This window comes from Macaca fascicularis, chromosome 18 (genome assembly GCF_037993035.2).
Source record: "Macaca fascicularis isolate 582-1 chromosome 18, T2T-MFA8v1.1".
Lineage (NCBI taxonomy): Eukaryota > Metazoa > Chordata > Mammalia > Primates > Cercopithecidae > Macaca > Macaca fascicularis.
In genome coordinates, this window is record NC_088392.1 from 19,353,840 (window position 1) to 19,368,031 (window position 14,192).

Genomic DNA, 14,192 nt, shown 5'->3' on the forward strand with positions numbered 1-14,192 from the left:
CACAATTAAATTTAGTTCACTTTCATCTCCATGAATTCGTATTTTTACCAACTTACCTTTTCTGGGGCTCAGCTTTTTGACGTTCTTTGTTATTTTGTCAATCACAATGTGACTGACTAAATAACAAAGAAAAATCACACAATCACATTTTCCATATGTACGTGTTCCCTTTTATTCTAATATGCTTTGTAAGCTATAGCCTCGGGTGTGAGGGCTTGAGTTTCACAAAGATTCAGGGAGGTTGACAGCACCCAGCCAGCTCACAGCACCCTGCCTTGCACAGGAGAAGAAATGATGCCTGTTCTTTACAAACATGAGCCAGGAAATCTTTAAAGTTTGTATTAAGCTGGCAGGCAATTGGATTTCATGATCTCTTTCCATTTACTTCCAAAGTTGTTGATGGATTACACTTTGCTGTTGCAGAACTTTTGGGAAAAACAAGCATCTGCCTACAATGTTCCTCATCCCAATCAAGCTATGTTATATGTTTAAACATCAACATGATACATTATGTTATAAATAAATAGCTTGAGATCTTGATGTTTCATTATATTTGGGTCTATTAAAGGTGACTGAGCTTGTTCAATGTAAAATAGTAGGTATGTCATTTTGTCAATATTCCATAATCAGTTATAGTAATATTTGTGAAAAAGAAGCAAAACGGAATTCCTACAATGAGGACTCATTAGATTAATTAGGCATAAGAGTATAGCCAAGATAGGTTTACGGAATATCAAGGTCATCCAAACTTAGTTTTAGCAAATAGATGGGGAACTATTTAATGAAGAGAGAATGCAAAGTTTTAAAAGGTTAAAAAGGAGGAAGCAGTGATAATGTGTGTAGAATGCATAGAGACACAGAGATTTAAATTTTTTTACATTTCTGTTTTGTCTTCCATGAAACATAATCCATACTTCCACTCTATCCTAGAGTCTCCATTAAAACTATATTTTGAAAAAGTGACAACTTAAAATGTGTGCTTTAGAATGGTGTTAGCATGTTGTTTTGGGGCTGGGTGTGGTGGCTCATGCCTGTAATATCAGCACCTTGGGAACCTGAGGAAGGCAGATGATTTAAGCCCAAGAGTTCAAGACCAGCCTGGGCAACATGACAAAATCCCATGTCTACAAAAAATACAAAAATTAGCTGGGCATGGTGGTGTGCACCTGTCGTTCTGGCTATTCAGGAGCTGAGGTGGGAGGATTGCTTGATCCTGGGGGTTGAGGCTACAGTGAGCTGTGATTGCACCACTGCAGTCCAGCTTGGGTGACAGAGCAAGACCCTGTCTCAGAAAAACAAAAAAAAAGATCTTGGTTTGGGAGGCAAGGCTAAAACCCCAGTAATCCTTGTATTGTGTTCTGCTATTGTGAAGCTGCCATGTTTGGGGTAACATGACTCCTGGCAATATGTCAGAATCCATCTACCTTTGAGCTATGTAATAACCTGAGCTATGTAATAAGCTGGTTGTACTGTCCCTTCTGCCTCCATCAGAGACACCTGTCTAGTGTCAAATGTAAAAAGCCAAATAGTTCAAGGGTGTTTAAGAATTTATAGTCTGTAGTGTGAGTAATATGAGCCCTTCATGAAGTAATGAAGATGGAACCCACAGGATCACTAAAGCAACACAAAGTCCATCCATGTGGCATTTCACAGACTGTTCTTTGATGCTCTCGTATTCTGCACTGTCAGACCAAGCAACTTAGGAACTTACTCACTTGCACCCTTTGTGAAATGCTTATCTAATATCCTGCTTTTTCCATCATGAATGCTTATGGGACTTTGTATATTCCGTTTGCTTGTAAATATTTGAGCTCTCCTGTGTTTACATAGATACAAGGGAAGGTTCACTTGGTCTGACTGATTCAGAATGCAACTATTCATCTGACAGTCTGGCTAGTCTGGCTAGACTCTTTCTCTTTTTAGTTTTTTTTAAAGCTCCATTTCCCTAGCTAAGTGTTTCACCTGGAATTGTACTTCCTGCTCTCATTTCTCCTGCTGCTTCCTTCAGGCATCTGCTTCTCAAACTCACGTCTCCGTTCCTGGGCTCTGTTCCATGGTCATAGCTCTATATTTCCACTTTCCTTAAGGACATTCAACCTGATTGTCCTGCTGTCACTTCATATTCAAATCTGAATTTGTCTCCCTCCTACACTACCACTCGTTCCATTATGCATCCTCTATTTTTATTAGTAGTACAGTCCTTCTCCCTGTCATCCAGAGTGAAAACATTGTTGTCATCTTTGACTCCACCCTTTGCCACGGTTCCCTTAGTCAGGAAATCAAGAGGCAGAAGTCCATGTTTTCTTATTTGTCCCATTCCACTCCTCCTGCTACTTCCTTAAGTCCTTAGCAGTTCAAGTCTGGACCACTCTAAATGTCTCCTAACCGACTCCCCTGCTCCTAGTCTCTGCCTTGCCAACCTCTCCGCTACATGGCTACCAAATTTAGCCTTTCTTTATGTCTCCCTCTCGCTCAAAAATGTGCCTCCACTAAAGATACAGCACATTTGCAAGAGCCGGTTTTAATTTTAGGAGTCTTTGAACATAAAATGACATTGAAAACTTATTTCCAGTCAGGATGTTTTTTCCTCCATGCAGGTTTTTACTCCAGTGAGCTCCAAGATGGTAGAGACCTTGTTTTGTCTGTACACGGCTTTGTGATTCATTCATAGAATAGGGCCTGGAATCAATGTTTTTTGAATGAATGAATAGATGAATGACTTCCCCTTCTGGAATGTTTTCTTTTCTGCCTATATAAACCTGCTATATTCTTTAGCCCCCTGTTGAAATCTCATCCTTCTGTGGAGGCTTCATTCTTCTCAGTTTATATGAAGGCATCATTTTGCACTATTCAAGTGGCACCAAGTGCTACTATGGGTTAATTTTCCTGTGTGTAGAATGTGTCCTCCCAAGTGGATTTGAAGGTTCACAAGGGCAGGGACTGAATTCTAAGCCTCTTGTGCCCTTCACGCCCTGTGCTCTCACCAAACAAGTGCTTGGTAGCTACTGGAATGATTGGTGAAGATTGTCACATGGGCGGATGTGTCCATCTACAGCTTTGGCTATCAGTGAATGCATTCTCGATGGATCAGTATTGCCCCCCTGGGGGCAAAAATAGGTTTGCAGGGGTGTGATGAAAAAAATCTTAGCTATTGCTAGTTTGTGGCCCACTGAAGGTCAGTTCTCCCCAACAAACCTTATTCCTTAGTATTGCATTTTATGTAGGGTGGGTGGGCATGGAAATCAGGAAAGAAAGTAAAAAGATTTCACAGGGAGGAGAAAATGGAAACAAAATGTTTGAGAAATCCTGGTTTAGTACTATGGGAAGCTGGAACCCTGAAGGGAAATAGTTATGCGAGAATTGCATGATGAATGTAAGAAAGTAATCTATGGATAATTGAACTTAATGAGGAAACTCAAACTGGCCTTTCTCCCGCACCTCTGTAATCTCTGGGCCCGAGGTCTGTGCTCTCTTGGGTTAGGTACTCACTCTGAGGAAAGCGGGGTGGGTTGTCATTGACATCTGAGAGGGTGATGTTGACTGTTGTGGTCCCAGCTAATCCTCCAAGCTGCCCTCCCATGTCCTTGGCTTGGATAATCACTTCGTAGTATTCTTTGGCTTCTCTGTCCATGTTCATGAGCGCTGTCCTAATTACACCTGCAGGATAGAAATGACTTTGTTTTTGAAAATAAAACCACAGGACCAGTTTTTAAAGATTGGTTCCTAGGTGTCTCCCTGGTGCACTGTTAATGCCTAGAAGTGAGGTGCAAGTCACCTGTGCTTTTAAATTTGAGGTAAGAAATCTCAACTTCAAAAATGGGCTGTACTGAAATCAGTGGTGAATGAAAACTATTTTATTCCAGAAGGAAGAGCTCAGAGGGCTGGTTTCTTCTGGCAGCATTACTGAAAGTGAACAGGAGGTGGCAGCAGTGTTTCTCTTACAGATCTGGGAAATTGCAGTCCAAGGCGATTTCTGGCAGCTCTGTCTCACCAAGGAAAACTGGGGTCTTTGGGTCCAGAAAACAAAGCCTCATATGTCTACAAATCTGTGAATTTAGATAATTCTCCTTCAGTTTCTTCAGCCCCTAGAGCCCTTGTTGTGTGAATGGCTCTTCTTTAGGTAACTCATTCCTGCATTTTCTTGCCTCCCTACTACCTGTAAGCAGGGTTGGAATTCTAATTGGATTTTCCTGTTGTTACGTATTCATTCTGTTTTGTGATATTCTTCTGTTTACCTCTGTGCTTTACTGAATTCTGTGAGCTAGGACATGAAAGATGCTCTGTGAGCTGTTTATTTTTACCATGCATAAGAGATGAACTTCCCCAGACAGCAAGCAGCAGATACGGTTTCACTTAAGAAGAGGGGCCTACACCACAATCCGTTGAAATGTGTTGTGATCCTGCCACGCCTGTGCAGTAATGTTTTATCTCCCCTTTGACCCTTCAGCTTAAAAAAGTTGACTTCTATACACTCTAGGCAAAGATTAAAGACTTATTTACTACAGCTTTACAACATGACTCTTGGCTAGGTAGACCTTTTGCATGAAAATGGAAGGGATTGGGAATAATAATCCACCCCAGTTTACTCCTATAATGTATGTATTGCCTTATAGTAATAACATTCTCAAGTGGTATATGCAGCATTTTCTTTTTTAAAAGGCTCCCCATGGGCACAGCAATAACTATCTGTTCATGTATTTTTGACCTTAACACTACAGATGCCCCCGGGAGCTGTCAAAATAATGTAAGACTCTTCTTAGGATATAAAGGACACATTACCCTCTTCCTCCCTGTATTTTTCCTCCCTGTGGGCACCCTTCATCTCTTCATTCTCCCCCTTGCCCTTAGTAGAATTGTTAAAGTTACTGTTTTATAGAAGTCCCTAACTGCAGTCTTTTTTCCTTCCTCCTCCTAATTTACACTCCCTTACTACTTTTATGATACAGTTTTCTGAATGTCTGGTTTCCCTCAGGACTTCTGGGAAAAAAATTCGATCAGGTTGCTAATGATAGAAATGTATTTTTTCTTTTCAAATAAAGAGGTGTCTTTGAGTGTTCACCATTAACTTTATTCTGTGGCTGTTTCTTTACTCAGGTTCCTTGTTAATTACTCCTAGGTCCCATGTTTAACCTCATATAAAATGGAAGTAATAATGCTTCCTATATCTTTTGCTAGTTTACAAGATTATTGGGAAGTTCAAATATGGCATCATTTATGAAAGTAATAAGAGGGGAAGCTTGGCACAAGTATAAAATAATGACATCACAATAACTTTGCCAAGCTCAAACATATTAAATGAAAGCTTTCATACATCCAAACATAAATTCTGTAGCCAAAGCTCTTGGGTAAGACAGAAATAAATAAGCAAACAAAACAGCAAACTTCTGTTTGTCATTTTCTGCCACATTGCTCCTCACCCATTCAGCTCTCTCTGATGTCCTCCCTGTGAGAGCTTCCCAATCAGGACCTGCCTTTTGGGGGCCACATCCCACATGGTCTTTCCTCCCTCATCAAAACCTGTCTACCCCAGCAACCATTCATTTTGGACTTCACTGCTGAGTGCACAGTGGTTGGTTCAATAGAAAGAACATCAGACCACGTGTCAAGAGACCGCTCTACACTAGATGAGCTTAGTAGCTCTGTTTCCCGATTGCTTTATCTGTTAAGCAAATGGTGACAGACTGGATGATTCTCCCAAGGCTCTTTCCAGTTTCACAATCAATGCTTCTATTTCTCTAATGACCCAGATGAATGTGTCAATCCTCTTGGGTCTTCTTGGGGTTATAAAAGACCTTAGTCCCTGGGAATAAATATAACCATAGGATTTTTTGAAGGCTAGTGGGGAGCTACTTTGTGTGTGTACGCAAAGGGGCTTTTTGCCTCTCCATGTAGACACTGCCCATTGTCTATGCATAGCACTGCTCTTACCCATCAGGGCAGTGCTAGTTTGCTCTCTTAATCCTAAAGCTTATAGCAATCTTCTCTGGTTAATACGCTTCCTGGAGAGTCCTTGAAAAGGAGAGTTGGGTCTGTCATAGCAGTAGTTATAAATTATCAGGGAATAAACACCACTGAGTCGACCCTTGCATCAGATACCTGTTTTAGAGTCCACAGAAAAATATGGCTGGCCCTGAAGAATGCTGTACACCACCCGGGCACTGTTGCCGTAGGTCGGGTCATCTGCATCCGTGGCTGTCACTTGGATGACAGAGGTACCTGGGGAAGAGAATTAGAAACCTGTTCAAGTGTAATAACTAAAGGCTGGATGCAATCCTGAACGGTCCATCTTAAAGCATTTGCAAATGTGTTTGCTTCATTGGGAGAGTCCCCTTCTAGGTCAAGCTTCCATAGCTCTTACCTTGTACCTGTTTAGTAGGGATGAGAGTTATTTGTGCTTTAATTCTGAATGACTGGTAAGAACACAGCCTTTGGGCTCTTCATTGCTTTTTTTTTTTTTTTAGATGGAGTCTCACTCTGTCACCAGGCTGGAGTGCAGTGGCGCACGATCTGAGCTCACTGAAATCTCTACCTCCTGGGTTCAAGTGATTCCCCCGCCTCAGCCTGCTCAGTAGCTGGGACTACAGGTGTGCATCACCACACCAGGCTAATTTTTTGGTATTTTAGTAGAGACAGGGTATTTAGTAGAGATGGGGTTTCACCATTTTGGCCAGGGTCTCCTGACCTTGTGATCCACCTGCCTCGGCCTCCCAAAGTTTTGGGATTACAGGCGTGAGACACCGTGCCCAGCGCTGTTGCTCTTTTGATAATAACAAAACATTTCTCCCTTATGCAACAAATATTATTCAACCATTTATTGATTTATCTATCTAGCTAATATTTTGTTTTTAAAGAATCAGAACTAAAAAACAATAATAGGCTTATTGTTATTGTTACTTGCTCTGTTTGATTCCAGTGTTTAGGTAGCTTCCTGCCAGCCACAGGGCTTGATCGTCATTTTTGGTTGCTTTATAATTTGTGAGCTGCTCCTGTCATGTTCTCCTGTTCTGAATATATGTGTACCTACATGTGTGTGTGTGTGCATGTGCGTGTGTATGTGTGTATAGGAGGTGCTGTTTGTGAAAATCAGTGAGTCACCACCTTACCCACTGGGGACATTTCTGGCACAGTGGCGACATAAGGTCCATCCAGGAACTTGGGCTCGTTGTCATTGATGTCTTGAATTTTGATGATGAACTCTGACTCTGGCTCCATGGGCCTGCCCGTCCGCCTGTCTAGGGCTTGAGCCCTTAAAGTATACTGGGCTCTTTCCTCTCGATCGAGTCTCTGAATGGCATGGATGTCTCCTGTGGTGTCGTCGATGGTAAACACGATGCCAGCACCTTCTCCCGAGAGGATGTATTTGATGGATCCATCTCCCCTGTCCATATCTGAATGAAGCTGGGAGAGGAAAGCACCTAATTCTCATCATGGATGTCAACAGGTGTCAGAAAACACATTGATTTTCAGTTTGTTACAAACTTATAACCTCCCTTTACATAAGGAGATTTTTTTTTTAACTCAAATGTTTAATAAGTCTGTCTACAAAGAACTAGTATGCATTGGACACGGTTGTGTCAAGGAGTGGATGTAGGTTGATGAATAAGTAAAATTTTCCATGACACATTCTGTATCCTGAACTTACCATTATTTAAATGAAATTATTCTCCCCATTAAGTATAGAAAACAGGAACTCTGGAAAATGAAGATCCCCAATGTTAGAATAAGAACAAGTTTCATAAGGAGGAATCCTACCTTTCCATTTAAGAAAAATAAAAGTAAAATAAAATGGATAAGCCTAAACATGTTAAAAAGAAGAAATTGCCATAATTTTTGTAGTATCAAACAGTTTTATGACAATTCAAGTTGGCTGATAAGCTGATGGAAGTAGTTTATAAAAAGGTTAAGGGCACTGCAGTGGGAAAAGTGAATGACCTCTGTGGATTCTTTCTCACATTCTGTGATCCTAGTTCTGTAGTTTCATTCAGTAGGACTGGGCTTGTGTTTCAGGCATCAAATGGAATTTAACTGCTGGTTATGTTTCTTTACATCAGTATGTGTCTCCTTTAGATGGGACTGGTTCTTGGGTTTATAACTGAGTCACTTAAATCTATATGTGGATGGTTGAGTTAGGGACATGCTTTTATCTGACCATGCAGCTATATTCCCTCTCACAATACTTTTTTTTTTTTTTTTTTTTTTTTGAGACAGAGTCTCGCTCCATCGCCCAGGCTGGAGTGCAGTGGCATGATTTTGGCTCACTGCAACCTCCACCTCCCGGGTTCAAATGATTCTCCTGCCTCAGGCTCCGAAATAGCTGGGATTACAGGCATGCACCACCATGCCTGGCTAGTTTTTACATTTTTAGTACAGAGGGGGTTTTGCCACATTGGCCAGGCTGGTCTCGAACTCCTGACCTCAGGTGATCTACCCACCTCGGCCTCCCAAAGTGCTGGGATTATAGGTGTGAGGCACTGCACCCAGCCAAAATACTTTTAATAACTCTCAAAAGGAGTCCAGGAGTACTATATTTTTAAAATCTCAGGCCTATAAACGTATTTCTGCATCTATAATATCTACTGAATTGCAGATAGTATGTATAGGTGGCAAGAACCCTGTAATTTTCAGTAACCCTATAGGTAATGGTCTCTTTCTAAAGGTGGTAACAAAACAATTAGTTAAATGTAGTCAGCCACTCCGTTGTTGCCTGGGTTGTTAGCACTTTGCATAGTCCAGGGTGAAGTTCATGAGATTAGTTCATAAAATAGCCAGCATTAGGCCTGGGGCAGGGAGTCCAATGTATCTGGCCTGAACACTGTCTAGGCCAGTTATAAATTCAGGGCCCTTGATGAGTTATTTTATGTTTATAACCATTAATTTCCTTAGAAATGTGAGGACAACACTAATACTTATTCTGAAGGGTCATTGGGATCATTAGAGATTAATGCACTGGAGACACCCAGCACAGTACTTTTCCCATCATAGGAAGGCCATAAATGGGGCCAGCCATGATACACGTGAATGGAGAAAACGGTATTAGCACACTCAGCTCTTCTCTGCTCCCTGCAGACCTCCAGGAGGGTGGCAGAGAGGAAAAACAACCTGTTGGCTTTTTTGTCATGCACAGTCTCGTGGTAAAAGCTGCGGAAGGCCGCCTGAAGCATGGCTGAGACAGTGTTACTCTGAGGATTAAACGGCATGATCACCAATAAAACACCTGCAAATGCATCCACAACAGCCTCCGACGGGGATGGGTTTGGAGGCTGTGGCTGGCTTTGAGCTGAACTCAGATTGACTCACGGCCAAATCATGCAGGCAACAGTTTTGCTGCCTGGAGGAACTCAGCTGTGTCTTATCTGGAAAAGGGAACTAAGGGAATAAAACTGACTGAAAAAATAGTTGTGGACTTTACTTATTTTATTTAGAATATGAAGTTCTCACATTTCCTCATTTTGTATACAGTATTTTCTTTTTTCTTTCTTTTTTTTTTTTTTCAATCCAAATCTTCTGTTTATGCAGTTATAAACAGTAGAGGTGCCCAACTCTTGTGTAGAATAGAAAGCCATTTCATTTGGACCTGGGTACAAAGAAATGAAAATCTATTCTCTTCGGAACTGTGTTCTCAGGCAGAGGAACAGAAGTGTGGGCAGAACAAGGATTTCAGAAGGTGTTTTAAATTTAAAAAATGTATACGTATGCATATAGGTGTATGTTTACATATACAACAGTGTATGTATGTAATTTTATGGCATGGTGGCATAGGAGTTTTAATAAAATTGGTTTAATTTAGGGCACTGCTGATTGTGTAGAGAAGGAAAAATAGAAGCTGACAGAAGGGCCACCCCAGGACTGTTCCGAGGTGCATTATGTATCAAATAAAACCTTTTGTTCCGTGATCCTTGAAATACTCAGCACACCTGTGATCCCAGCAGGCGGCAGGTAAGCGTGCTTTAAGCATTTTAAGAAAGGACAGCAGCAGAGCTCAGGGCAGGGTGCCCCTGACTCCTGGGAGCTGGCTGGTGCCACGTGGAGTCTGGGCTGAGGCTCGGGTGTGAGGCCTTCGCTTTCCGTGTGACATTCATCTTGTTGTGGCCTGACGTCTTGTAAGTGCATAATGAAACTGTTTTGGAAGAAGGGTCTGGGGGAGGGCGAAGTTCCGTGTGGATGGTGCTAGCCCTGGAGCGCCGGCCGCGGTGGCTCAAGCCTGTAATCCCAGCACTTTGGGAGGCCGAGGTGGGGGGATCACGAGGTCAGGAGATCCAGACCATCCTGGCTAACAAGGTGAAACCCCGTCTCTACTAAAAATACAAAAAAATTACCCGGGCATGGTGGCGGGCGCCTGTAGTCCCAGCTACTCGGGAGGCTGAGGCAGCAGAATGACGAGAACCCGGGAGGCGGAGCTTGCAGTGAGCAGAGATCGCACCACTGCACTCCAGCCTGGGTGACAGAGTGAGACTCCGTTTCAAAAAAAAAGAAAAGAGCTAGGAGCACCTTTCCAGGAGGTTCGGAGCGCCGGTCTGCACGTGCCAGTGTGACATGAGCAGGGCAGGAGAGGGAGAGGAAGGGAGGAGGGGAGAGGGAAGAAGGCGGGGGAAGGGAAAAGGAGGAGGGACGGGGTAGAGAACACCCCCAGGGAAGCAGGAAGCTCTCCACTTTGAAGCATGTCAGGATCTGCTTACACAGAGGTGGTTTCTGAGGCCCATAGGCCTGCCTATCAGTTCGCGGTCCAGTCAGGGAACAAAACTCACACCTGGTTTCAGCAGGGAGAATTTGGAGTGGAGGACTGAAAGGCCAAAAGGAAGCCCGGAGGCATCAGAGAGAGAGAGAGCGCAACTCCAGGAAAAACAGCCAGTGCCCCTCTGGCTGGGGCAATACAGGACAGAGGTGGGGATTATGGCATCTGCAGGTTTGGAGGGGAGCCCCTTGAGGCCGGGCCTGAGACCCCTGAGGAAGGAGAGCTGCCCCTTGGGCTGGGGCCTCAGGAGCTTGGAGGAGGTGTCCCTGTTCCCTGGGATTCAGACCTCTTAGAAGTAGGTGTGATGAGGAGCAAGTCACTCTTCCCTCGTCCTGCCTCCTGGGCTCCCTCTAGTACTTTCTACAGGCAGGTAGAACCTACCTGGGAGAGGAGCTGGTTGGAAGAGGAGAAATTATGGCTTGGAGAGTTTCAGCCCCAGTACCCAAAGCAGAGTGTGGAAAGGTGAGCGTGGGGCTGAGAGACACCAGCTTAATAACCCATGCAGTAATGCACATTTAATACTCCGCTTTACCAGCCATAGAATACACATTTGGTTTCAAAAATTGCAAAGAACAGACATTAACAGCTTTTCTCCAAGTCACTCAGCAAATCGGCAGTGTAATAAAAATGTTTTATATTTATCCATATTTAATTCGACTAACACTGACTGTGTACCAGCTATTTGGAGGAAGGTAAGAAGCTTCTGAGCAGAGTCAGCAGCACAGTTACGTACATCTTGGGAAAATATTTTTTTTCTTCCTAAAAAAATATTTTAGGCAGAATAAGACAAGTGAATGTCTCATTTATCCTAACCATTCTTTAGTCTTTAAGATCTTCAGCCAAAGGAGTAGTGAGTGATGGGAAGTACAAGCAGGTTCTGAAGAATCTTAGCTGATTGAGGATTTCGAAAACAAGAATGGTGTTCACTCCTTTTGTCATCTTTCAGAGTGCCTTGAATAGTTTCCAGAATGCAGTGAGTGCTTATAGTTTGTGGTCAGGCAGCTTCCGCATAGTTGTTAACCTCGGCGTGATTTGGACCCACAGATTCGTGCACAAGCACAAGCTCTCAGCATCCCTCTCTTTGCATATGTCAATATAATCTAGCTTTAACTCGACACCGCCTTGTCCCTGGAAAGCCCAGTGTGGATTTTGTAAGGCCATACCGATTACAGCTGATAATTGTTGCCATAGTCCTTTCTGAAATAAGCAAATAACTCCGGCAAGCTCTCTAAACAGACATCTTCCGGAGCTCAAGGTGACAAGCAGAATGCCCCTGGGTAAAGAGAATGAAAGTGGATATTCCCTTTCAAAAGAAAGTAAAGGGGAAAGTGTCTGGGTAAGTGAATATATGATTATCTTCTTCATGTAGAGGTAACACATGCAGGGTAAAAATCTTTGCTTGGTTGCTGGTGTGAGGATTGGGTCAGATGACTGTTGAGATAAATGGGTGTCTTGTATCTTGGTTGAGGTTATTTGGAAAGGGCGAGCACTAATTGTGAGTACTCAAGGGTGCTACACAGCTAAGAACTACCCAGCGTCAGAGATAAAGGGTTCAGGAAGCAGCCTGGCTCAGATTCCTGATCCCTCCTAAACACCACTGACTCCTGTGTGTATCCTCTGGGCTTAGTCTAAAGCCACTGGCCACAGACAAGGCAAGGTAAAGGAAAGCCGGGGCTTTGGGGTAGGAGCAATGTATATTTCAGCCCGGGCTTTCCCTGCTACCTTTGGTGTAACTTTGGGCAATGAACGTGAATAACCTCTCTGAGCCTAGTTCCCTGTGTTATACTCACCTCACAGCATTGTTATAATGATTAAATGATCTGCTTTGATGTGAATGTGACCGACACATAGTACTGTGGTAGTCCAATAAAACGTTAGCTACCTTTTTCTTCTGCACTCTTTGTGGCCAGTTCTGTGCCAAGTACTCAGCGTCAGGGAGATATGGACAAAGTTGGGGAGTGGCGTCTCAATTCTACCCTTGGGAGGAGGGAATAGAGCCCTAAATTGTATGTGCACATAAGTAATTACTGAAAATTGCTGAATACAAACATACTCTTTTCTTGAACTTAGCAGTGGCCATGTATGTCTATTTGGAAGAAATGTTATATAGACATGGAGAAGCTAGAAGGCTTTGGAATTCTGAGTAGGTGCAATATGTGTTCATGATAGAATTGTCTGATTTTAAGCTAAAACTTTGAGAATTTGAATGTGGCCTGATGAGCGGAAGTCAGGGCCTGTCCTGGACAGAGCAGCAGCATGGGCACATGTGTGGGGCCAGGGACAAACGTGGTATGTGTGGCAGAACAAGTTAAGGAGGTCCAGCTCAATTGGGATGGGGCCCTGATTTGCGAAATTGTGCGAGAGGGCTGAGTGAGGGAGGAGGAAGTCCTTGAACTGTATGCTAGGAGCTCTGATAGCATTCAAGAGCTACAGTGCTTTCTGAATCAGAGGAGCAACATGATGGAAAGGGTGCTTCAGGGAGAGGAATGTGCTGAGCACCCTGGAGGAGGGACGGGAAGAGTCTCTCTACAGGAAGACAGGCAGCACCAGCTTAGTTAATCTAGTCAGGGAGAACAAAGGATCATGGTCATGACAGAGCCTAGAGAGGAGGAGATGCATCCGAGAGAAACTGGCAGGGAAATATTGGCAGATATGGGGACCGATTGCATGTGAAGGATAAAGGAGATAAGGAAAGGAGAAGTCAACAAAAACTCACAGGTTTTGAGGCCAAGGGGTTTGCAGCTGCATTAGGTATTACTGAACTGTTGAGTTCCCATAATGAACTCCTTAAACTACTGTTATTGTTATCACTATTAATACTATCGCTACTATAGTACTATTTACTACTACAGGTTAAGGATAATTAAAATTTTACTCTGGATTGAGTACTGTGCAAAGTGCTTTACATGCATTAGCTTACTTAATCCTTACTACCCAGTGAGACCTTCATTTATTAAATGTCATCTTGAGCACATTCTACAAGATAAATGCTGTGTTAGGCCTTGGGGATAATATAGGAGCAATGTTCTTGCTTTCACTGAGCTTCTAGTTTTAGTCAGAGGCTTCAGACAATAAACATGTAAATAAAAAAACAAATCAAATATGGTGGTTGTGATTAGGGCTGTGAAAGAGAGTCTAACAGAGGGGCTTGCCTTAGAGAGTGGTCAAGGAAGGCATGAGAGAAGCCAGCGGAAGGGCATTTCATTATGGGGGGAGCAATAAAGGCAGTGCTTGCCAGGTTGCAGGAAGTCCCGAAGGTCATACCCCTGCAACATGAGAATGAGGGAGAGAGTAGCATGGGCTGTGGGTGGGTGCCAGGAGGCAGGCTGATCCAGAAAGGAGTGGTCTTGTAAGCTGTGGGGAGGTGTCTGGAGGATTCAACGCACAGTGGGAAAACAGTGGAGAGGAGTAAGTAGAGGAGTGACATGATCTGACTTAAATTTTAAACAGACCATGGTGG

At 43.2% G+C, this 14,192-nt stretch overlaps 1 protein-coding gene across 3 annotated transcripts in view; it reads right to left on the minus strand.

Annotated features, from left to right (window-relative positions):
• CDH20 (cadherin 20) overlaps positions 1-14,192 on the minus strand; it is an 82,165-nt gene that overhangs the window by 47,994 nt on the left and 19,979 nt on the right. For all 3 annotated transcript variants that reach the window (XM_045377969.3, XM_074022522.1, XM_074022521.1), the window contains 3 exons: positions 7,104-7,398; positions 6,097-6,216; positions 3,490-3,657 (listed from right to left, as the gene is read on the minus strand). In XM_045377969.3, coding sequence (XP_045233904.1) covers positions 3,490-3,657; positions 6,097-6,216; positions 7,104-7,398 — 583 coding nt within the window. The remainder of the gene's footprint in view (positions 1-3,489; positions 3,658-6,096; positions 6,217-7,103; positions 7,399-14,192) is intronic.